The sequence below is a fragment of the Microchirus variegatus genome (genome assembly GCF_963457635.1).
Source record: "Microchirus variegatus genome assembly, chromosome: 4".
Classification (NCBI taxonomy): Eukaryota; Metazoa; Chordata; class Actinopteri; order Pleuronectiformes; family Soleidae; genus Microchirus; species Microchirus variegatus.
In genome coordinates this window covers 18,629,459-18,651,134 of record NC_139805.1, presented here as the reverse complement: position 1 = coordinate 18,651,134, position 21,676 = coordinate 18,629,459, and the positions used below count along the sequence as shown (strand labels likewise).

The window sequence follows — 21,676 nt, the reverse complement described above, 5'->3', positions numbered from 1 at the left end:
AGAGCGTATAAATACTGGACTCACTGTGAAGTTCGGCACAAACCTGACACAACTACAGACAAGGTGAGTTACAAAAATAATTCCTGTGTGTTGCCTGTTGTGAGGTCACAGCTTGGGCTCCATGTCCCTCAGCAGGCTGTCTACCATCACCCTGTCTAACAGGCCTGACATTCCCTGTTGTTAAACTGCTGTTTAACATCAACACCAGACTGTGTGCCATATTTAGGATGCCTACCAACTACCCCTGACAAAGAAACCAATGAAGACATTTGCTTAAGAACACAGACTTCGGACTTAAGTCATAGAGATTCAGTGTCAATGGTATAATATTTGACCTGTATCCTATTAGAAAAAAAATATAAAAAGATGCATGAACTGTGTGGGAAATAAATTGTTTTCCTGTTCCCGTGGGGGTATTAGTGTCAGGCTTTCTGTATGTTGTTTAAGATAACAATTAACCAACAGTCAAGCTGTGAACTAATGATGGGATTGTAAAAGCAGGGGTCGGCATGAGGTGCACAGGATATCTAAACAAAGTGTTTTGTCTTATTGTAACTTGGATGTTTTATGGTGTTTGTAAGATGCTTTGATGTGACTGTATATATGTTTGAGCTCTCTGAAGGAAAGTCAGAGAACATTTAGACCATCTTGGTGACAGAGTCTCTCCTTCATGCATGCAGTAAAGACTTTATTTATTCAACACCGATGACTCCAATGAAATTTCTTTCACAACTGTTGAAAAGCTTCTGTCCCAATTCTGCAGTGCAATTGTCATATTCCTAAGATATTCGGAATAGGAATGGGGGTGTCAAAAGGTGCAGAGTCTATATCGTTAAGGTCAAAGAACCAACTTGTCGAAATAACACTCATCACAGAACCACTGAAAAAATACTAAGTCAAATAAGTCAAGAACAAAAAATTAAGAACAAAAGTTTTACTTCATATAAAGAGGGCAACAAATACAGTTTTTCAGTGTTAATCATTACAGGCTATAAGTAGCGGTGTCTGTATTTTAGGGGTCATGATCCATTTAAAAATAAATAAATAAATAAAAACATCTCAGTGACCATGTCCTGTAGGGGAGAGTGACATAGCAGCCATTGAGGCATGTGAACAGATTGGCAAGGTCCAACATCTAAATATAAATAAACAAAGAGTCAGCACACTTTAGTAATAAGTAAATATGGATTAAACAAATTGGGTACCAACTGCCTTTCCTGTTCTACATCGACATCTCCACTCACTTTGCCAGCTATTTTGGATGATGCGAACCCCAATCTCCCAGCTGCCTAGACAAAAGATCCTTCCGATTCTGTAGCCTCACCACAAAAGGTCCTCTGCTTAAACCCTCATTTTGCTAAGCATGAAATCAATTCCACTGTCCTGTCCTCAGATCTCATTTTATCTCCTTGCAGCCTTTCAACAGCCATTGCCGTTGTAACATCTGCACGAGGCAGCAGTTTCACAATTCAGAGCTTCTCGTGTGTTTAGCAAGATGTGGCACCAGAGTATTGATAAAGCAGACACCTGAACATGCTTGACCCCAATTTAAACAAATGCTTCAACAAATGGTTTGTAAAGATTTACACTACAAACCCGTTCATGCATATCATGACAAGCCGAGTCACAAAATCAGATGGATCCTTGTCTGATTTTCGGAAACGGCACAGCCATGGTATGCCATGCAGTCTGGATCCGTAGCCAGATTTCCTCACACACAGAGAAGAAGGGGAAGGACAAAATGCCTTACCATGTTACAAGTCGACTCAATTTACCTTGTTCTCTGTTGTGTGAAGAAGACCCAGCTCATTGAATCTCAACTGATTTACAAATTGAGCAATTAAGTCACTCAAACAGAGCTTGCAATCTACTGCATGGTTTCCCAAACATTTAGAGGTCAGGTTACTGACCCCAAGAAATTCAAACTCAATATTTCTTTTGTCCTAAAACGATGAACAATTTGGATAAATTAGATCAAGCATTTACAGGCGTTTGCTTTGTCAGCATTCTAATGACACCTCTTACCCAACACATGAAGATGCAGTGAATCAGGATCCTGCTACCTTCAGCAAATGCAACAGCAGCAGTGTGTGGTGGAAGGCTGCAGGGAGAAAAAAATGTATCTGCAGACAAGTTGGAGGAATCATTTAATGCATAGTTCAACAAGAGTTAAAGCGGAGCGAAACTTTAGAGCAAGTCTACAAAAATCAGAGTAGGAACTTTGCCAACACATCTGGGAGATGGCAGTTTCTCATGCAACCAAGATATTAGGATTAAGCATCATCCCAATGACTCTACCAGCTGCCTGAATTGATCAAGTGATCGTTAATGTCAAATTTTGAATTTGAAAGAAAGTCATTGATAATAGACTATAGACACTTGTTGGCTGAAATTGCTAATGTGTGGTGTGTAGTTACCCCTGTGCACTATCAAAAACCCCATGTTGGGCAAGCCATAAAGTCCTCTCACTTTAAGCAGTTGCCAGCTTCGCTAATAAGAGGGAAAGACAACTTATGTAAACAAGTTTACTTGATTAGGGTTAACCACAAAGCTTCAGCCACCAAGTCAATCCTACAAACAAATCAAATAATGAAAAATAAATTATTTAAAAGCTGGAGCTGGTCACTCCTGCTCCAAGAGTGTACTTGCAAACCAGTCTCAACACTTTAACAAAATCGGTCTGATTTCCTAAACATCGTGACTCCTGGAATTCAGCCCACAGAATAAAGTTTTTAATTTGTTGTATGAAAAGATAAGAATTCTAACATTTGGCATAATAATAATCCAAGTTGTCCCTCTGCCAGGTTTGTGTCCTCCAAAGAAACGCGCTCTAATCCTGCAACCTACAATCCCATTTATGAAAGAAACTATGCAGGACAGCCCTGCATCCCTAAGACGAGTAACGCATGGTTTTGCAGGGGAAGATGGAAATCCCCTGCTGGGAGGCCTCCCAAACATGGCGCGAAAAAAGGCTTTATGAACACAAAACACCAGTCTTTAGAGGGAAATAAACTTGACAGAGTGAGACAAGTCAGCATTAATAATAGAATTCCAGTTTAGTTGGCGACTATAAACTCTGATGGCAGCGCATAAAGTTTAAGACTTAAATGGATATCAAGTGTACCAACAAACGCCAGACTTAAAGTATTTCATAACATTATCCATGGAGCTGAATAACACCTAAAATCTTATGTGACTACACTTGCATACAAATCAAAGTTTAGCTTCATAATTAAATCATGAACCAGTCACCTTATCAAAGCGATTAACAGTTGAGAATAAAGTAATACCTGCTCTAGCTCATTGTAATCAATTACTACATTTTTACAGCACTTTGAAAACAACTTTTGACACATGATTGAACAACTTTTGACCACATGATTCATCAGCTTCCAAGTTTGTCAGCAGGCCAAGTTGCAATTATGAGAACTGAGAATCAAGACCAAAAAATTAAAGCCATTTAAAAATAAGGTACCAGAATTTCCTACAGAAATCAGACACTTCAAGACCAATCAACCTTAAAAAGTTTAGACCCTGACTGAATCAGATTAATGTCAGTCCAAGACAAGTCAGTCATCACAAACACTCAATCCAGTTACCAGGAAAACGTGGTCCAAAAAACAGATCAGAAACTATAGACTGGCAGAGTCATGACACCATGAAGAATTAAGATGCAGATGTGAGAGCAGGTATAGTAATGGCACGGCGGCCGAGCAAGAAAGAAAAATGCACAAACCGTTTGAAATTTTACCATAACTAAAATGCAATCTAATTAGGATGGACATACAGGGATGTCGGGTGTTCTATTTCATCCTGGATGACCGCCTCTGGCGGTCATCCAGGATGAAATAGAACCGTAGTTACATACGTAACTTTCGATTGATGCTAAAGAAAACTATGGTTAGTCACTTACCATGGATACGGAGGGCATCTACATTTGCCTATGTAAAATTCCTAGACCCGCAAGGCCAGATGTACAATAATACAAATAGGCCATGAAGGTAGACGGCCGTCATTGCCTACTTGCATTATGGGACGCATGGCAATGGCACAACTGCCACCAGGATCTATTTTTATGTGCTAGGGCTAATGGTTGATTAATGGCCACGATGGAAAAGAGGGGAAAAAGGCACAGCAGCCACAGACACAGCATAAAAGGCACAACATTAATTTTATTCCTACCATTTATCATGTCAACCCTTAGCTATTTGACAAATGGAAAGCAGGAGAAGAGAAAGAACGTTGCCATGCTGAACAATGCAAATAGATATAGGCACAGTAGAGAAGAAAGAGTGGGGACACCAAGAATTAAATCATGACACCTACTACTTGAAGATCTTCATGAAGATCATCTGTGAAAAAATAAAATAATATTTGAGCCCAGTCTCAACAATGTTCAAGTTCCTGCCAAGGTCAGGTGCTCTGGAATGTGGTTGTATGAGGTACACACATGGTTGACCCAGCCTGAGATATAAAGGCTCACTTTCAGTGAAAACAGATTTCTATATAATCTTAAACATGGCTATAAACTAGTGAACATATCAAGAGTCACAATTAATCAGGTTTGTTAAATGATCTCTCTCCCACTCCAAAGTCCATAGAGAACAGTGGTAATTTTACATTACAGCACAAGTCATTGGTCCACTGCTGGCTCCATCAGTAAGCTCTTGTGTTACTTTGTGACTATAGAGTATGAAGTCACTTCGTCAGATTTATCTTAACAAATGTACATACTCAGAAGTGATTGTAGAATAAAGATAATTAAGATTTAGGAACGCCTTTTAAGTTCAAGAATAAAAATGTCAGTACCTCATACAGCCACAATTGTTTTACACACACCTTTATAGATTATACATTTGTGATCAAGGTGGCATCACTCACATTTTTTGATAGTCTCTGGCTTTTGTATGACGGGTCCAACCAGGCCTCCATGAGCAGGAAGCAGAAGGTTGTTCCTTTAAAAAAAATCAAAAACATTTTTATTATAATGACTACATTAAAATTATATATAAGACATGTGTAACCCTGAATCTGCCTTTAAACATTTAACACCCCCCCCCCCCACAAATTACTATTTCTGGTTAAAGCTAATTCAACAGTAATCACTATGAATGCATTAGTGAATTAACATAGCAAAGCAGCCATTTTAACTTGTTTTTAGTCTTGTTTTGTCCATTTTGATAATGGAGTGGAGATAAAAAAAAAATAGTTGCAGCCCTATTTAAACCAATGATTTAACTGCTGTGACCTACAAAATGGCTGCCAATTCAGATAACTGAGCTACAACTGAGCCAACATTAATAAAACAAAATGTAGCCACTGCTGGCTCAAATATTTCTAGTTAGTACAAAGTATGGGCCACAATAAGCCAAGCCTAATATTGAGCTAATAATTTAGCCAACAGTGATACAATTCAGATTACAAAGCGATTTAGCATGTGACTTAAATTAAGCTAAGGCTAATTTTGAGTGTATAAACAAACACTTAGGCAAAATTGAGCTTACAGTGAAGCACAGCTCAAGCAAAAGATGCAATTGAGCAAATAGCTAACATTAAGCATAATTGGGCTGACGATGAGGCTTGGCCAACATTGAGCTAAGGCTAACAGTGAGCAAATAGCCAAAATTAAGCTTAAAATAAAGAACATAAATGGCTAACATTAAGCCCAAATTAAGCTGACAATGAGCTAAGGCCAAATAACAAACTTAAAACCTAAAAAACAAGCCAACATTAACCAAAAAAAGTATAATTTACAATGACACAGCTTGAACTAAAGCTGAAATTGAGCAAATGGCTTAAAGGGGAAATAAGTAGTTTATAGTGCCATCTAGAGGAGAGGCTGAGATTTACAACAAAGACCTGCTCCTCTGTTCACCCCCTCCCTTCCCTGAGCGCTACGGTATCCGCAGCTGCTCAAATGTCGTCCTCGTCGTCTTTCTCCGTGTCAGCAGATGTTGTTCGTGAGGCGAGGGAGAGGGCGAGCTACCGCGGCCATAGCAGACGAAGCGGAGAGAGAGGAGGCGGGACTTCCGCTACAAGTAAAGAGACGCTTGTTTTGTTCTCTCGCGTTTGTCCTTACAGGCTCCGGTAGAAACATGGCGTCTCGCTGCTAAAAGTGGCTATGCAACCGCGGTCCGCGGTCATGTTATTTTACATGACTTTTTGAAACACTACGAAAATGAAACAAAAACTATTATACAGCGACTAGACAATGCAGGAGCACATATGTATAAAAAAGTGGATTTTGGGTTATATAAACCCATAAATACTACATATTGTACCTTTAAATGAAGGCAGTGTGTGGAAATTGAGTTGATAGTTAAGTGCTAAGTTTAAGCATATAATTCAGCAAACAGAGTCACCATTAAGATAACTTGACCAGTTATTCACCATTCTGGACCAGGTAGAACACCCCATCTTCAATCTCCTTGCCTTGTCCATGGCTGATGCACGTGTCCACCTTTTCGGAGTCTGATGTCACGCCACGGTATGTTTTTTTTAAAATACTTTTTCAAATGTCCCTCTTTCTTTCCTTTTTTTTGTTTGTTTTGCTTCTCGTTAATGCAGCTTCTCTTCAAAGTAACAGGACGGGACTGTTGGCTGGAGGAAGATAAATAAGGAGAGCAGGAAGCAATCAGCGGCCATCAGCTGATTTAAAAACACCTGCGTGAAGATGAGCAGGTGTGTTGTATGTCACCAATCAGTCTCCTCTTTATGCTATATCCACGGTGTCTTTTATTCTGAAAATTACAGGAACAGGTACTTTTATTTTGACATTTTCAGGGATCTGTTCTAAACCGGATGTGCAGAAGTCCGGATGTAAACAAAACTCCTCCCCCTGGACTGAATAGCAACATTTGAACATGTGTTTTATCAAGTTACTGGCCGGTTTTGGTACTCCATGAGGCTTTTGACACAGACTAACCGCTCAGTATGGCGGCACAGACTCTGCAGGAGCTTGTATCCGCCGCCGCCTCCGTGCACCCCGACCGGAGAGCTGTGACGTACGACAGCCGCTCGCTGTCAGACACAGACAGCCCGGTGTCTCTTCTCTACAGAGATCTGCTTCAACTGGCCGAGGAACTGTCGCATATTCTGCAGCTGCACTGCACTCACAGTAACGGCGTTATAGGGCTGTATTGTTGTGATGACCTGTATATACCAGTGTGGATCCTGGGGTGAGTTCACCATTGCCCTGTGTGTGTGTAAGTTTGAGATTACTACGTCATATAATCGATGGTTGTTGTTATCAGAATCCTCCAGTCTCCTGCTGCTTATGTCCCTTTGGACCTGGAAGCTCCAGGACTTCTCTCTGCCAGAGTCATGAACCACTGTGGCCTGAAGTACTGTGCTGTGAAAACCGACCTCCTGCAGGTTTAACACTTCATCATATTTTAAATACAAATGTCAAATGAAACATAATATGTTTCATTTGACATTTGTACATGCATTTTTATACATGCATATTATGCATGTATAAAAGTAGTTTTCATCATTGGTATAAATGCTCTCTTGAACAGCACCTGGTTTTCCCAACCCTGTTAACTTAGATCTACCACTTAAGCTAAAGCTACAGTGTGTAACTTTAGATCAAACCCAGATCCAGTTAAGTCCTCCCATGCTGCAATAATATGTCTTGGTTGCAGGTTTCTGTGTTAATCTAACTAAAACTGGACTTTTAAAAAAAACATGTAAACTTCTGTCCGATTTAAATATTACAAAATGGAATATCTCAAATTCGGAAATTAACGCACTCGGATATTGCGTTTGCAAGTCGAACTACTTCTGCAAGGTTAACTATATAGTCACACATACTGAGAGCACAGTACGAGTTCAGATAATAAACATGTTACAACCAGATTTTATGCAGGAAATCTCTATAAAACCAGGGCCACACCGATTTGTGGTTATTAAGGAACCATTTACATTTTTCACATTACAAAAACGATTGTGTGCTCTGTATGAATATTTACATTAAATTTCCTTGTCTCGCCCATCAAGCATTTCCGGACTGCTGTTAACAAACATGTATCTGTGGAGGTGTGTGTGGTGTTGCCCAAGTTTAAATTAACCTTGGTTCGGGTCGAGCTGCTGTCGGCCAATAAGCTCAAAGCAGAAACGCCACAAACTGTGGAAGGGGCCGATCTCTGTGATGCAGCTGTGGTGGATCAGGACTCGGGGCACAAGGACTTGGCGTATGTGTTGCACACTTCTGGAACCACTGGCCTTCCAAAGATCGTTAGGGTGCCGCACAAGTGTATTCTCCCCAATATTCTGCATCTGAGGTCAGTAACTATAGTCCTCTGTGAACTTGCTGGGGATCATAACTCATGATCCTTCCTTTAATTAATAGAAATGCCCGTCCCTAAGGTCGTTGTTTCAGATGAATGCAGATGACGTGGTTTTCCTGGCTTCGCCCTTAACATTTGACCCTTCTGTGGTGGATATATTCCTGGCCTTATCGTCCGGGGCACAGCTCCTCATTACCCCCTCTATTAACAAGAAAATACCCAGTCGACTGGCTCAGGTGCTGTTTAAGGATCACAAGACGACAGTCCTTCAGGTAAGATAAGTCTGGAGATTATGCATGGGTTGTAATTCACTTCAAACATCTACAATTAGGGTGTTAAAGAATGGCATAAAGATATTCAGAAATGTTATATAATGTACACAAACATTCTTTAAAATTGTGTCTTCACATAAGAAGTTTGGGAAACATTGGTTTTGAGTCTGTAAGGTCTGTAAGTCTGTTTTTGTTTCCACAGGTCACACCGACTCTGCTCTGTCGCTTCGGGCGCCGTATCCTAAAACAGGAGGTGTTGTCTTCTGGCTCCTCGCTGCGGGTGCTGGCTCTGGGTGGAGAGTCGTGTCCCTCACCAGCTCTGCTGAGCAGCTGGAGGCACAAAGACAACAGCACCCACGTCTTCAACATCTATGGCATTACTGAGGTGTCATGCTGGGCCTGCTGCTATGAAATACCACCGTCTCTGCTGCAGTCCAAACCCCTGTGAGTGTTCCTGTAAGACATTATTGATTAAATCAACAGGTAGATGTTTCCATCAGTCAGCACCTACTTTATTTATTTAACATGACAGAGCGTCGAGCACGGCGTCCTCGGTGCCACTTGGGTCTCCTTTGATGGACACGGTGGTGGAAGTCAGAGATGAACATGGCCGCGTTGTGACTGAGGGCGAAGGACAGGTGTTCATCGGTGAGAAAGATTTCACTGACACACACTTGCAGTACATGCATGCTGATCTTTTTTCAGGGAAATGAAACGCATATGATTTTTATTTGCAGGTGGAAAAGACAGAGTGTGTCTCCTGGATGACGAAGACGTTGTTATTCCGGGGACAATGAGAGCGACTGGAGACTGGGTGGTTGTTCAAGATACACAGCTTTACTACCTGGGACGGAGAGACAGGCTGATAAAACGTCATGGAAAACGGGTGAACTTGGACAATTTACAGCAGGTAAGGTGTTTGTCTGTATATAGTATCCATAGACTGCACATAAATAGTAAATATTGTGTTATGAAGTAGTACCCTTACAAGAAAAACAAGAATTTACAGTTGTGTTATGTACCAATATGTTTTTTTTTAGCTGCTCAGTGTTCATTAATGATAATTATTAGCTATGAGGTAAGTTATTTTGTGGATTAAAGCCAACAAAATAATAATATTTGTGGTCATATTTCATATCATTTCAAAATAAAAGTGTGGAACAATAAATGGATCAAAATGAATCTTTTAACTAAGAAAAACATTCAGAAATATCTAATTATTTCCTGCTTTCTAGCGACAGCAAAGCATCATCGATCTAAAATAATACAATGTTTACTATTTCTATGACTTTTTCTATATAGTAGAAGTATTTACGTTTATATTTCGCCTCCCTCAGCTCATACAGAGTCTGCCCCAGGTGGAGGCCTGTGCTGTGGGTTTGTATGAAGGCATTCGACTGCTTGCCTTTGTTGTGGTGTCCACATCTGGAGACCAGAAAGCAGCTTCTCCTCTTCCGTCAGCGCAGCAACATGTGGAACAATCTCCCTCAACTTTGGTTCAGCATCAAGAAGACCTGCATTCTCTTGGTGCAGAGGGAGATCCGAGCAGCCTGATCTTGAACCAGTTGTCTCTGATGCTGCCGTCTTACAGCGTTCCTGACGCACTGGTGCTGGTCCCAGCCTTATGTCTGACTCCTCATGGTGAGTACTGGGCACACGTCACTGCGGAAGAGACGCAACACCTCGATTATTCAGCATTTCAGGAATTCTAACATTTGTTTCCCTGCAGGTAAAGTGGACATGGAGGCTCTGAGGACAATATACGAAAGACAAAGACGATGTTTAAAGTCTCCACAGGAAGACGTCGGCAAACTAAAGCAAACTCTCTGGTCGTTGTGGCAGGTATTCACATCATTTAATGACATAAAGAAATGTCTTTTTTCTGCACACGAAGAACACAACCTTGTGATCTGTTAACAGAATACGTTGGGTTTTGCTGAGGATGTGATCATTGATGAGGAATCCAACTTCCTGTTAAGTGGTGGCGATTCTCTGAAGGCGTTGCACCTCTGTGAAGATATCCTGACCACTGTGGGAGTCACCTCACCAGAACTTGTGGAGGTTATCCTCGGCAAGACCTTCGCCGACCTCCTGCACCACGTTGCCAGAGTAACACTGACGCAGCCACTCCAGACCGGCACGTCATCGCTTCCCGAGGACAAGAAACGACCTCACGATGAGGCTCCTGCTATTGTTCTCGCAAAGAGGGAACGCAAAGAGCCTCAGGAGGAGAAACGGGCTTTTAAAGTTATAAGACGAGGAGGAGAGGCTATAGAAATGAACGCCAGGAATCAAAGATCAAACTTGCTGGCGGATGCAGTCACAGAAAAACATTCCAGTCAAAAACAGAAAGACGATATTCTCAGTTTACGTCTGAGCTGGTCCTCAGACACGGGCAGATGTGTGGACGCCTCCCCAGTGCTTCTGGTCCATGAAAGAACACATCGGTTGTCAGATGTGTCTAAAACAAGCGTGTTCATCGGCTCACACTCTCACAGGATCCAGGCTTTAGACCTGGACACGGGGAACCTCCTTTGGGAGCGAGTTCTTGGTGACAGAATCGAGGCGTCGGCTGCTGTGTCTCACTGTGGGACGTTGGTGATTGTAGGTCAGTTTTCTCCACTCTCCACGCATCTTATTTTGATACCCACTGAACTGTGAGGTTATTATGACCCTTATTTTTCATTTCCTAGGCTGCTATGACGGCTGTGTGTATTTCTTGTGTGCTGAATCTGGAAAGACGAGGTGGATATTTGAGACGGGAGACGCTGTGAAGAGCTGTCCTGCTGTGGATCAACACACAGGTCTGGTTATAGTGGGATCACACGACGGGCACGTTTACGCCCTGGACCCAAAGGTTAGTGAGTTTGACACGAAGGAATACAAAGGTAGATAACATGATATCTAAGATATAAGACAATGGAGGTCAAAACCTGGTTCTAATGAGACTCATTCCTGAGGAACTGGTTGCTTTATTTAGGCTGTCCAAATGAATATAAGTCAATGAGAGTCCTTAGAAGGACTCTCAAGGACAAGTGTGTGTGAGTAATGGATGGGTGGATGTTTTATGTCTCTTGTATCTTTTGTGTGTTTCAGCTGCGGCGGTGTGTTTGGAAGCGTCACTGCGGTGGTGGCGCGGTGTTTTCCTCTCCTTACCTCCAGTGCACTCTCAGCAGACAGCTGTATGTGGCGTCACTGGGCGGTCACCTCCTCTGTCTCAACCCTGTGAGTGAAGAAAAGCATATTTTTTTTATTGAATGTGGTGTCATGGGTTAAATTTGTCATTTTGTTTCTCTGTCCAAAGGACAACGGAGACGTACTTTGGTCGGACAGGAGGGACGTCCCGTTCTTCTCCTCGCCGAACGGCTGCCCCGGTCTCGTCGTGATCGGCTCTGTGGATGGAAACATCTGCTGCTACAGCGACACGGGGAAAGTGGTGAGAAGTGGTCAGACTCGTGTAGTTATAGTTGTGTTGTGTTTCAGTCTCAGGATGAACCACCTGAATGAAAGTAAAAGCAGAATGTGACAAGTGTGGACTTCATGATTATTTTGCATTATAATGAGGTAGATACATTTTCTTTTTTACATTAATAAAAAATATTTAACATATTTTACAATATCTCTTAAAAATAAGACCTTGTTGAGGTCACCTTTATAGAGCAAGCTTAAATATATAAAAGCAATACTAGACTTACTTATATAGTGACCATTCTCTATTTAATCTCTCCCTATAGTATGTTTAATGTACCATCAAGCAAGTGCATATAATCCGGCTTACCCTTCACTCTCGTACAGCTACAGCTCATGTCAATGTAGAGGACAAACAGCTGCTGCTCTTGTGCTAGAGTCTGGGACCATGAAGATGAGGATATGAATAATATGATGATACACGTACAGTTTATGTTAAATTATAATAGACTACAGTCAAATGTCACCTGTTTTTCTTTAGGTGTGGCAGTTTCCAACAAAGGGACCCGTATTCTCGTCTCCATGTTTCACCCCGGACCAGCGGAGGCTTCTGTGCGGCTCACACGACGGTCGGCTGTACTGTTTGAACTCCGCCGACGGAGCTTTAGTTTGGACTTTCCAGACGTCGGGCAAGGTGTACTCCACGCCGTGTGTGTTCAACGGTGCCGTCGCGGGCAGGAGGGGGTTCCTGGTGGGCGTGGCCTCCACTGACGGCAAAGTCTGGATCCTGGACGGCGAGAATGGACGAATGCTGGCGTCACACACGCTGCCCGGGGAGCTGTTTTCGTCCCTGGTGTCGCACGGAGAGTTTGTCGTCGTCGGGTGTCGCAATGACTATGCGTACTGTTTAAAGCTGACTGTAAAAGAGGAAGCACACAGGGATTAAATGCTGATTATGCTGATTTGGAGAACTGAGTTGGAGAACTAGAGAAATAATGAGGCAACAACCCTGCGGTTCAGACATCAGTATTTAATTTACATTATTCATAACATTTTTCTTGAATAATTTTCCATGAATACCTCTAAGTGGGACAAAAAAAAAAGTGCAAATAATAACAAACATTTTCGTGACATATAACACTGCGTACACTACACTATTGTGCACGGCTGTGCAAGTTAGAAACCAAATAACAAAAGTGACTCAGCCGTGGGAGTTCTCTGTCTGACCGAAGCTTGGGTAACAACGCCTTCGATTGAACATACAGTACATACTTACACACATGTACAGAGCATTAGTGAGTGGCAGGACATGAGAATAATGCTGGAGGTTGTTTTTTTTTGTTGTTTTTTTTACATCATGTAAGGTCATATCACATTTACAAGGAAGTGGTGGCATCGAGCCTACAAACAGGAGTGTCACAGGAGGACAGCTACGAGAATCATATGTTTACAGCAAGCAGGCGTCGTCGTGTTCCATGTCCAATAATAGCATAGCAAACAAATCCAAGGTACTGCGTGATGACACGGCTGTGAGGAAAGTGTGCGACTCACTAAAAAAAACAAAAAACAATGCCCAGTAACACTTGTGGTCTTCAGTGCTGTGTTTAGGTGCACCCACCATGTGATTATGACATTTTGTTACTCTATAATGGCAAAAAAAAATTAAATTTGTACAATAGCTTCTTCGACGGCGGTCACAGTAATCACGGACACAGTGAGAATTGTTAACGCTTGGGTTCCCAGTACGAGTAAAAAAGAAAAAGAAAAGAAGGCTTTCTTTGTACATGTCAGGCTCAGTGAAGAGATACAGTTTTGTTTTTTAAACACAGATAAATCCGCAGCTTCACATACACGTCACCAACAAGTGTCTGTGACACTTCATCAGCTTTCCACGAAGCACGATCATGTTGAGTTGTTATTATTATTATTACTGGTAGCCCTTAAAACACGATTCAGACAGTTTCCCACTGTAGATTAAACACTGCCGTGTGCCAGAGCGCCACCTCTCCTGTGTTTAGTGCATGATTTATTTACAACCACGGTGACACAGTCGCCTACAAAAATAAAATAAAAAATAATAGAAAAAAAAAAAAAAAAAAAGGTAATTGGAGTTGGCTATCGCAATGGCCAGTCATGGTTGTGATTGGCTGCTGAGGACTCTGTATACAATGTGCGCATGCTCGCAACAGCTGTTTAAATATATCTGTGCACAAGCACTGGATTATTTCAATGTGAAGCGCGCTTGAGCATCATGGGAGCACCAGCCAGTTTGTGTGTGGTGAACAGGTGACGCAGGGCTTTTTACTTGTCAGGTTTTGTTTTTCGTGGTGATAGAAGTAATCTGGAGAGAGGAAAGGAGATCATCGTCCGTCTGTGGACAGCGTACAAGTCTCCATCCAGGCCAGAGCCCAATGTGAAGCTCGCTCACGGGTGTTATTTAATGATCTGAGGACAATCGCTCCAGGCTTTGGCCTTTCTTTTGGCCAGAGCCAGCCACGCAGGCTCTGTGGACACCTGGCCAGAGTCGCTGGAGGGGAAGCGCTTTGACACCTCCTTGACAGCAGGTGGCGATGGTGTAGAGTCTGCAATCTCAACTGAAAAAAACAAAGCACAGTTGATCTTCAAATGTGGCAAAAAGACTTGGTGGTTAAAGGTCAAGGTCACGTTACAATTAAAAAAATATATATATAGAATCACTTTAAATATGGAACAACATGTTAATTTTGCTCAAATTCACTGCTTAGATTTGGGCCGTCAAAGTTTGAGGTCATGGTGTCTGTCTTACAAACATGTTTTTTTCTTCAACAACCTTCTGTCCGAAGTCCGTCTCAATCAGCACAGAATATTCTAAATGATGTAATCCACTATGTTTTTGCACAATCACTATGGCTTGATGGGAATAATGGCTGACATTACAACAATATAACCCTTAGTGATGAGAGTGGGCAGATTAATAGTGAAATCCCCACATCACCATGATCTCCCAGATAACCACGTTAACATGCTCTGTGTGATATTACAGATATTACACCGGAACATAATTGAAGCTCAATATTTATACTCGAATGGTTTGACAAACACCGATCTGCTTTATTTAACAGTTTCAGATTATGACAGATTACGACAGATTACGACAGATTACGAAATCGATTACGAAAATAATTGTTAGTTGCAGCTCTCGTTGGTCAGGAGGGACTTTTATTCACTGACAAACAAACAGCTTCACCTCAAAAACAGAGAGGTTTGTGCCAACAGTTGCTTATAGATTATTGTCAGACCCGTGACACTGTGAGACCAATGTCACTGACCAAATGAAAGTAGAGCTTTTTAACTGTTACACCAATGGCTGATTATCAGCAGTATATTTGCTTTGCTGTTGCACGTGCAGGTTTTCTTACCAGTGACAGAGCTGGGTAAAGTGTTGGCCTTTTTCAGCTGTTCTTTGCGCTCCAGTCGTCCCAGGAGGCTGTCGGGTCTCTTGGGCTCCTCTGGTGTCTGAGGTTTGGAGGGACTGATGCTTCCACTGCCTTTGCTCTCTGTGGGACTCACCAGTGTGACCTGCAAACAGAGATTTGTGATTATTTTAGAGGGAGGAAGAAACGTTCGGGAGACAAGAAGAATACAACCTTAGAAAGATCACACATACGCTATCTCTTGTCTGTTTTTCGGCCAGTTTAGCCTCTCTTTGACCACGACGGTCGTCTCGATTCTGCTGCTGCTCCCTGAAGCCCTTCTGCTTCTGCAAAGCCAGGGTGATCCATAAGGGTCCTGACTCTTTCTCCTGGACCTTTGCACTGTCCAGTGAGTGTCTGCTCTGTAGGGACGGTTTATCTGCAGAGGAACGACAGAAATAATGTTTCCAGTTTACAACTTCTTCATGATGTAATCTGATTTACTATAGAAGACAAAGCTTTCATAAACTGAAGGAAAGGTTCACATTTTGAAAGCCTATATTAATATTCTGCTGTTTAGATGGGGGATTGAGAAATCCCTTAACCCTTTAACACTGTGCATATCGCAGACAACACGTTTTTGTGCAAGCGCACTCTGCATTTCTGTAATGAATCGGAAAAATTCCAGCGGTTTGTGAAAGCTGAGAAGTTGCACTTCAAAGCCAATGTGTGGTTATTACGGTTATTTCACATGTGCTGTTTCAGGAAACCGGAGAATCAGTGTCTTTGTCACCAGAGAGGAGAGAGTGTACACCTGTACATAGTTTCCATTTTTTGGCTTGTTTTTGCACATTGAGAGACAAACACTCAAAAAAAATCTAATTGTAAATATGTTTCATACTGTTCCAATTTCAAATTTAACATGCAAAATCTGTTGTTCATTTACAACTGCAGTGTTTTTCCAAATAAACCTTTTTGTTTTTCGTCATTGGACAAAAGCGTTTAGTTACAGGACATTTTCTGGTCCTTTTCTGGTTAAAATAAGAAAAACAAAAAAGAGGGTTCTTTTTGAGGGTTAGGTGTTAAAGGGTTCCAGAGTTACATTCCCAGAGTCAGGGTGAAAATGCCTCTTTAATAAATGCACTGGACGAACAGTTAAATAGAACTTTTCTAAAATAAAAAAGTCTAAAACTGACCGATTCATACAACTGCTAAGAATAAGTCGGTATGAATAAAAATTTTGAAATATTTCAAACTAACCTTTGGTTACATCTCAAAGTAAATGTTGCTCTATGAGCTAAGTTTTGCCTGAGGTTTATTTTTCTGTATGAAAGTCTCTGTAGATGTACTGTTTGTACTTTAAACCAGTGCTTCTCAAACGTCTTAGACCAAGAACCACCTGAGAAAACACGGAGCTCTTAAAGTAACACCATTATTGCCAACTGTAAAATACAGTGGTGTAAAAAGGGCCGAGCAACGTCAGCTATGAACTTTTCACAGGAGGCAGATTTAATCCCAAAAAGACAATATTCTCTCTCATCATCCTCCTCTTCCTCGCATACACTTGACTAAGATGGAGCGAGAGATAAGGTCTAACTATTGTTATGTCATTTTGGAATTTGTTAAATTTTCACTTCAATATGCTCTAAATTCGACTCGACTTAGATCACATGTATAGAACAATATTTCTGATTTTCCTCCATGTACCACCAGCAGAAGCTTGTGTACCACTGGTGTTACCTTTACCATTTAGCCTTTATTTTACCAGGAAAGTCCCACTGAGATTAAAAACCTAATTTTCAAGGGTTAAAAGGTTCAAAGTTACACAGTTACAGTTACAACATACAGACAAACAGCAGTTAAAATGATGTAAAACAACTGCTTTAACTGCACATTCCCTGCATAAAGTCACACTGACCTTTCCTGATGAGCTCCGTCTTTCTGTCCACCTTCTCTCTCCAGGGAATGTTAATGGAGGGGAAGAACGACCTCTTCTCCTTGGGCTCCTCCCCTTCTCCTTGGATCTGGACTGGACTGCTCTGGTGCAGGTGGACTGCTGCTGCTGCTGCTGCTGCTGTTGCTGCTGCTGAAGGTTCCTCGCTGCGGCGCGTCTGCTCCTGGCTGGATGAATCTCCACACCCTGTTCTCTGGACCGCGGCGTCACTGGACGTCCCATGAACTAGTTTAGGCAGCGGAGACGGAGGAGGCGTTGGGACCGATCCCGCCGATTTGGGTGACGCGGTCGGTCTTCGGTAGAGCGGCGGTTTTGAAACCACTTTCTCGCCTTCGCTGTGCAAGGTGGGGCTAGGAGACTTTCCCAGTTTAGCCCGAGGGCCGCCGGGAGAGGCGGATGCATGCAAGTACTTGCCGACTGCACCTTCTTTCTGCGGTGAACCAGGACTCGATTTGTCAGAAAAGACGGAGGACGTAGAGGAAGTATCCAAGTCTGGATCGACGGGGGTGAGCGGTGAAGGGACGCCATCAAAGCTGTCCCCGTCACTGTAGCGCTTCTTCCTTTTCTCAGTGGACTGTTCACTGTGAAACCGCAGGGAGTAGTTAGTCCTCCTCAGTTTTATGCCAAAAGGTGAGGGCGCGTCCTCACCATCTGGGCCCTGCTCCTCTCCATCCTCTCTACTTTCTGATGCCTCGGTCACATTCTGAGCTCTGCTCTTCACTTCTGCACCGTCAAATTTGGCTCCGGGGCTTGGTACCAAAAAGGAGGGGAGGTCTTTGGCAAACATACATTCCTCTGACCCTCTCTCGACAATGCGAACACTTTTACTTGTCCTGTTCTGAGGTTTAGGCGTAGTAGGCGAGACTGCAGTAAGGCTGTCAGATGGAGTCGTCTCCTCTCCCACTTCCTTGTCTGCTGCGCTGAACACCTCAGAGTTCCTGTTTGAATCCCCAAACTTCTTCTTCGCAGGAGTGATGGAGAACTTGGCGCTGGCCGACATGGTCTTCCTGAGGTTTGTGTGGGAGAACGCAGGCTGGTCGTCGCTGCTCGGCTGAGGCTGAGGCTGAGGCTGCTTCCTGTTAGCATCTTGGCTGTCATCATACTTCCCATCTTCTACCCCCTTGAATATCTTTGATCGGATGCTTGCCCACTCTGCCAGGACAGCTGCACTGGCCTTGTCTGTGGAGAGCACAGCCTCAGTGAGGGATTTGGTTTTGCCAGACTTGCGGTCTGGTGAAGTTTTGCCCTTGGATGGCGGAGTTCCCTGGGCCTTCCGGTCTTCTCCCAGACCCAGCAGAGACTTACATGCAGAGTCTTTGATCTGGTCTAGATTGACAGCTGTCCCACAGAGCTGGGCACCTGTCACTAAGATGGCGGTGTGAGGGACATATGGTGATGCTGGCAGGTTGGGGGAGGAGTCTGCTCCTTCAGGGGGAGAAGCCTTCACTCCCTCTCTCTGCTCAGGTGCAGCTCCTGTCTGGTGGCTGGAAACTGGCGTAACAGGCGTGAGGTTGACTTTCTGGAACAAAATCTGGTTTTCTCCAGAGGAAACCTTGAAAGAGAAAGGTCTCTGTCTTTCCTCCATCTCCCTCCATCGCAGCTCCTCTGCTCTCCTCTTCCTCTCCGTTGGATCTGAAGCTCCATCAGCGTCCTCTAATAATCTCCTCTGCTCCTCCTCCTTCCTCCTCCTCTCCTCTGCTTCCATTTTTTTCTTTTCCTCTATCTCTTCCTCTTTCCTCTTTCTTTCCTCCTCTTCTTCTTTCAGCTTCCTCTTCCTTTCGGCCTTTTCTTTCTCCTCTCGTTTGCTCCTTTCCTCCTCCTCTTTCCTCCTCTGCTCCTCCAGATGCCTTCTCGCCTCCTCCTCCTCCTCACGTTGCAGACGTTCCTCCTCTTCCCGCACCCTCCTTGCCTCTTCCTCCCTCTGCATCCTCTCTTCCTCTTCTCTAATCCTCCGCTCCTCCTCCTCTCGCTTCTTTCTCTCTGCCTCCTCTCGAATCAGCCTCTCTTCCTCCTCCTTCTGTTTGCGACACCTCTCCTTCTCCTCCTCCAGCTCGCGCAGCCTCATCTCCTCTGCCCTTTTCCTCCTCTCGTTGTCCTCCTCTCTGAGCCTCTGCTCTTCCAGCTCCTTCCTCCTCCTTGCCTCCTGTCTTTCCTCCTCATGGAGCCTCTGCTTCTTGAAGCTTAGTAAGGAGTCCACAGACGCCCTGCGCTGGTCATCACCAGAGACCCCAGCTGTCTCATAGTCCTCTTGGACCATGCCGGGGATGGAGACCTCTTGGAGGTCCTAGCAACATGAAACATCATTTTTTTTAAAGGATTAGACACAACAAAAGAATTGAATTGATGAACATCGTAGCTCTGACTCACCTGCGTGAATCGTCTGTGTTTGCGGGAGATTCTCTGGTTTTTTGGTTTGACAGAGAGTTTATGCTTAGCAGCAGCGTTGTCCAAGCGAGGAGCGGCCTGCGGGACAGCGTCCAGATTGATGGACTCAATCGTACCAGTGGGTGGAAGAACTCGTTTGGATCTTGGGGACTTCACTGGGGTGCTGTGAGCGTGGGACCCTTGTGCCTGGTTTTTCAAAATAAGAGTCAAGGTCAAATGTAACACATTTAAAAACAACCCCTGTTCCCCCAAAATGCTTTACATGCTTTATTGAAGCAATACAAGTTCACCTCTTTTCATTGGCTTTTGACACTATTTAAGTTGTTGATGTTATTTCCATTTAAGAAATTTCCATTTCCATTTTTTGAATGTTTTTTAATTTATTTTAGCTGTTTTTAGGTGCATGTTATTACCTTGTGTGAGCTTTTTTTTTTATTTACTCTTTTTTATGAGTACACATTAATTGAATATTTTGTTCATACAATGATGATCAGAACCAGAATCAATGGTATTTTTGCATTCCAGACACTGACCAACAAATATGGCACCAAAGCTGAGCTCACGTCTAACAGCACAGTTGTATCATTTAAGGCAGGGGTCTCAAACTGGCGGACCGGGGGCCACATGCGGCCCCTCAATCGATTACATGCAGACCCCCACTTAATATCATGTTATAATGAATAATTATAATATATGATATAATGTATCATATACAACATTCCGTTACATATATAGATACACTTGTTAGGGCCAGAGCCACAAATGGCAGTGGCTGAAACGGCTCCTGGTACGAATTTTAATTACAGTTGTCCACACTATTATTTATGTAATTAAAATAAATGTCTGTTTTTGATATTAATACATTCATTTTGCATCATAAATAGTATTATTAAGTATATGTGTGATATCATGATACATGATATCGTTGTTTTTTTTCCCACTTTTTGTTGGCCGGCCCCCTCTTGACCACAATAGATGCGCATTGGCCCCCAGGTCATTTGAGTTTGAGACCCCTGGTTTAAGGTTATTAATCACACCTCGTGCAGTTCCCTGCCACTAAAGCCTTCACATGTGCAGTATAGCACATACTTTTAAAAATGGCACCAAAATCTACTGATTGTGATGACGAGTCATTACCTGTGGTTCTGTTTTTGCCGGCTCCGTTTCTACCTGGGCCAGCACCTTCAGCGGGCTCCTGGGAACCTCCTCCTCATCTGAACTTCCCTCATCTCCCTCGCTCCTCCTCAGTGAAGGCGGCCTCTGGCCAAACTTTATACCTTGTGCGATCTGCTTCTGCGCGGTCAACAAAGAGTCAAATATTAACGACGCACAAAGGGCACTGAACCGATGGGTACGACCGAGGCTAGCATCTCTACAGGGCCCACCTGCAGATTCCGTACTTTATCCGAGACGTTTTCCTGCGACATGCTGCAATCCAGGATGGGCTCCGTCGCCGGCTCTTCTGGGATAAAGATGCTGTCGTGTGAGAGAGCGCGAGATCCGATGGGATTCAACTCCCTGCAGAAGAAAAAAAAGAATGTCTTCAGTCAGTCAGTCATTAAATTAGCATGAGCGCTCGGCGTCAACGTGCTCTTCATATACCAGTGTGAGCATATCAACAAAAGGCGTGAATCAACATCGACTGCAGAGCCTCACCTAAGAGACTTTGGTTTAAGGCTTTAATTCGAAAGGAAAAGATCTGATAAGACTTGAGACAAGAGTTGTTTCTTGACCTTCACTGGCTGAGGACATAGACGACTGTAAGGCTTGAGGTTTACGTTTGAAAGAATCCGCAGCAATATAAGTCAATAAAGTTCAGTTTCACTCTGACCTCAGATTTTGATTGGACTCCTCATCGTCAGATACTACTCCATTGCACACTTCCCCTGTAGATACACTGGTCTTCAGCTGTGTTCCATCAAAGCCCCCTTTGGCCTGTCGCTCCTTCTTCTTCCTCCCAAACAGTCGTTTGAA

General features: G+C 43.1%; 2 protein-coding genes across 2 annotated transcripts; one reads left to right on the top strand and one right to left on the bottom strand.

The window, feature by feature from the left end:
- Positions 1 to 6,889: 6,889 nt before the first annotated feature.
- On the top strand, positions 6,890 to 14,246 carry aasdh (aminoadipate-semialdehyde dehydrogenase). Its single transcript, XM_083887700.1, has 14 exons — positions 6,890 to 7,178; positions 7,254 to 7,374; positions 8,002 to 8,285; positions 8,371 to 8,563; positions 8,766 to 9,007; positions 9,096 to 9,211; positions 9,301 to 9,473; positions 9,901 to 10,204; positions 10,293 to 10,405; positions 10,484 to 11,171; positions 11,257 to 11,420; positions 11,660 to 11,788; positions 11,868 to 11,999; positions 12,513 to 14,246. The coding sequence occupies exons 1-14, from the start codon at positions 6,934 to 6,936 to the stop codon at positions 12,915 to 12,917; spliced, it is 3,309 nt and encodes a 1,102-aa protein (XP_083743826.1). The 5' UTR covers positions 6,890 to 6,933; the 3' UTR covers positions 12,918 to 14,246.
- A 158-nt stretch (positions 14,247 to 14,404) lies between these two features.
- Positions 14,405 to 21,144, bottom strand: cracd (capping protein inhibiting regulator of actin dynamics; the record flags this gene model as incomplete). Its single annotated transcript, XM_083887699.1, has 7 exons — positions 21,088 to 21,144; positions 20,840 to 20,995; positions 19,685 to 19,888; positions 17,282 to 19,601; positions 15,618 to 15,802; positions 15,370 to 15,529; positions 14,405 to 14,565 (listed from the first exon to the last, which is right to left on the bottom strand). The coding sequence occupies exons 1-7, from the start codon at positions 21,127 to 21,129 to the stop codon at positions 14,405 to 14,407; spliced, it is 3,228 nt and encodes a 1,075-aa protein (XP_083743825.1). The 5' UTR covers positions 21,130 to 21,144.
- Positions 21,145 to 21,676: the final 532 nt, after the last annotated feature.

Bases quoted from the DNA above. Each gene is read 5' to 3' on its own strand.
- aasdh (XM_083887700.1), top strand. From the start codon at position 6,934: ATGGCGGCACAGACTCTGCAGGAGCTTGTATCCGCCGCCGCCTCCGTG. The intron at 9,474-9,900 runs GTAAGGTGTTTG...CGCCTCCCTCAG, and splicing joins ACTTGGACAATTTACAGCAG to CTCATACAGAGTCTGCCCCA. The intron at 11,421-11,659 runs GTTAGTGAGTTT...TGTGTGTTTCAG, and splicing joins TTTACGCCCTGGACCCAAAG to CTGCGGCGGTGTGTTTGGAA.